This window comes from Cyprinodon variegatus, unplaced genomic scaffold, assembly GCF_000732505.1.
Source record: "Cyprinodon variegatus isolate N-32 unplaced genomic scaffold, C_variegatus-1.0 Scaffold524, whole genome shotgun sequence".
Taxonomy (NCBI): Eukaryota; Metazoa; Chordata; class Actinopteri; order Cyprinodontiformes; family Cyprinodontidae; genus Cyprinodon; species Cyprinodon variegatus.
Window position 1 is genome coordinate 273,726 of NW_015150977.1, and position 1,496 is coordinate 275,221.

The following is a 1,496-nucleotide window of genomic DNA, read 5'->3' on the forward strand; positions in this document are numbered from 1 at the left end:
GGGGGGGGCTGAGACACACTTAATATTATCAGCATTCTGATGACATTTTAGCATAAAGGATTTTTATCAAAGACATAATTAATGTGCAGAAATAAGGAAAAGTTGTATTAACCATAAATGGAAACCGAGTTTTATGGGGCCCTCAGGAACTTGATCACAAATCTGGATTTTGAACAACAGCAACTGATGGAAGGGAAAATTTTTTAGAGTTCTGATGGCAAAATGTCCTCCGAAAAAATACCATATTGCTTCTTATAATGATATATGAGTCCTTTTCCTTTTCCTGATCGGCAACGATTCACAGATCCTTATTCTAGTTTAATGATGAGGAAACAGAAATAAGAAAGAAGTGTTGATTCTAAAAATAATTGTGTTTTGCTCCAAAACGTGCTTTGAACTGGTAATGATGTTCTGGCCTCCTCCCGTTAGGTGGTGTCGGGCACAGGGTGGGGCAACCTGCTGCTGTGGGAGCGCAGCACCATCTGGGCGGAGATTTGTCGGAAAGAGGGGGGGAAGTGCCACGCTGGGACGGTCCAGCTTTTCACCCTGGAAGATGGACAGCTGATGACGTTTGGTTCCGATGGAGCCATCCGGGTAAAGCAGACATGGACACAAACGCAGACATCCCTCTGAGAAGTGTGGAGTTGAGGATGAAGCTGAGACTCTTTCAAGAGAATTTTCAAATTTATTCAACATCCTCAGACGGAGAGAAAGAGCTCTGACTCACCTCCTTCCTCTACAGGCCTGGGACTCTGAGCTGATCAACAGCGCCGACATCAATGGAGACAGCGGCACCTTCGAGATGGAGCCCATTAACGAGTTGGTGGTCGGACACAACGTTTGCCTTGTTTCTGTGGTCAGGAGCCCCCAGCTGGACTCCATCTACTTCGCTCAGGTCTGGAGGAACCGCTCACCATGAAGACACCTGTAGCTCAGAGCAGGTTCCTCCAAGTTCTCCTCTATTTGCTGTCCTGCAGGATTCTAACGGAGCCATTTGGAAACTGGACCTGTCTTTCAGCGCCACGGTGAGCTCTCTACAAAACCGTCCATCCGTCCCACTCTCATCCGCTTGTATTACACTGTAAAAATCTTTTATCTAAGTCAATTTTCTTGAAATAAGAGCATTTTTTTCTTGAATTGAGCAGGTAAGTGAGAGACTTTACCATTGGGACAAGAAAATGTACATTTAAAGCTTAAGGGGATTCATATTTAATGTCAAATCATTCTGGCTTAAACATGTATATAAATGTTCTCTTTATCAGACCATATCGTCCCAAAATTTAGAAAATATTCCCCCCCAAAAAATAGAAATCCTGTCTTAAAATGACTCTTTTTTTCCGTTATCTTATTAGTTATACCAGTTAGTTCTACCTCAGCCTGATCACCTAAATTCGGCCAATCATATATCAATGGTCATCTGTCAATCAAATGTTTCCGGTCATAGCATCTTGATTCATGTGTCGCAGCTAATATACGCAACGGTTGAAACCAGAATC

General features: G+C 43.1%; 1 protein-coding gene across 1 annotated transcript in view; it reads left to right on the top strand.

Annotated features, from left to right (window-relative positions):
* The window catches only part of cfap44 (cilia and flagella associated protein 44), a 47,528-nt gene that overhangs the window by 9,937 nt on the left and 36,095 nt on the right, over nucleotides 1–1,496 (top strand). The window contains exons 5-8 of the mRNA XM_015391079.1: nucleotides 208–217; nucleotides 430–594; nucleotides 743–895; nucleotides 978–1,025. Coding sequence (XP_015246565.1) covers nucleotides 208–217; nucleotides 430–594; nucleotides 743–895; nucleotides 978–1,025 — 376 coding nt within the window. The remainder of the gene's footprint in view (nucleotides 1–207; nucleotides 218–429; nucleotides 595–742; nucleotides 896–977; nucleotides 1,026–1,496) is intronic.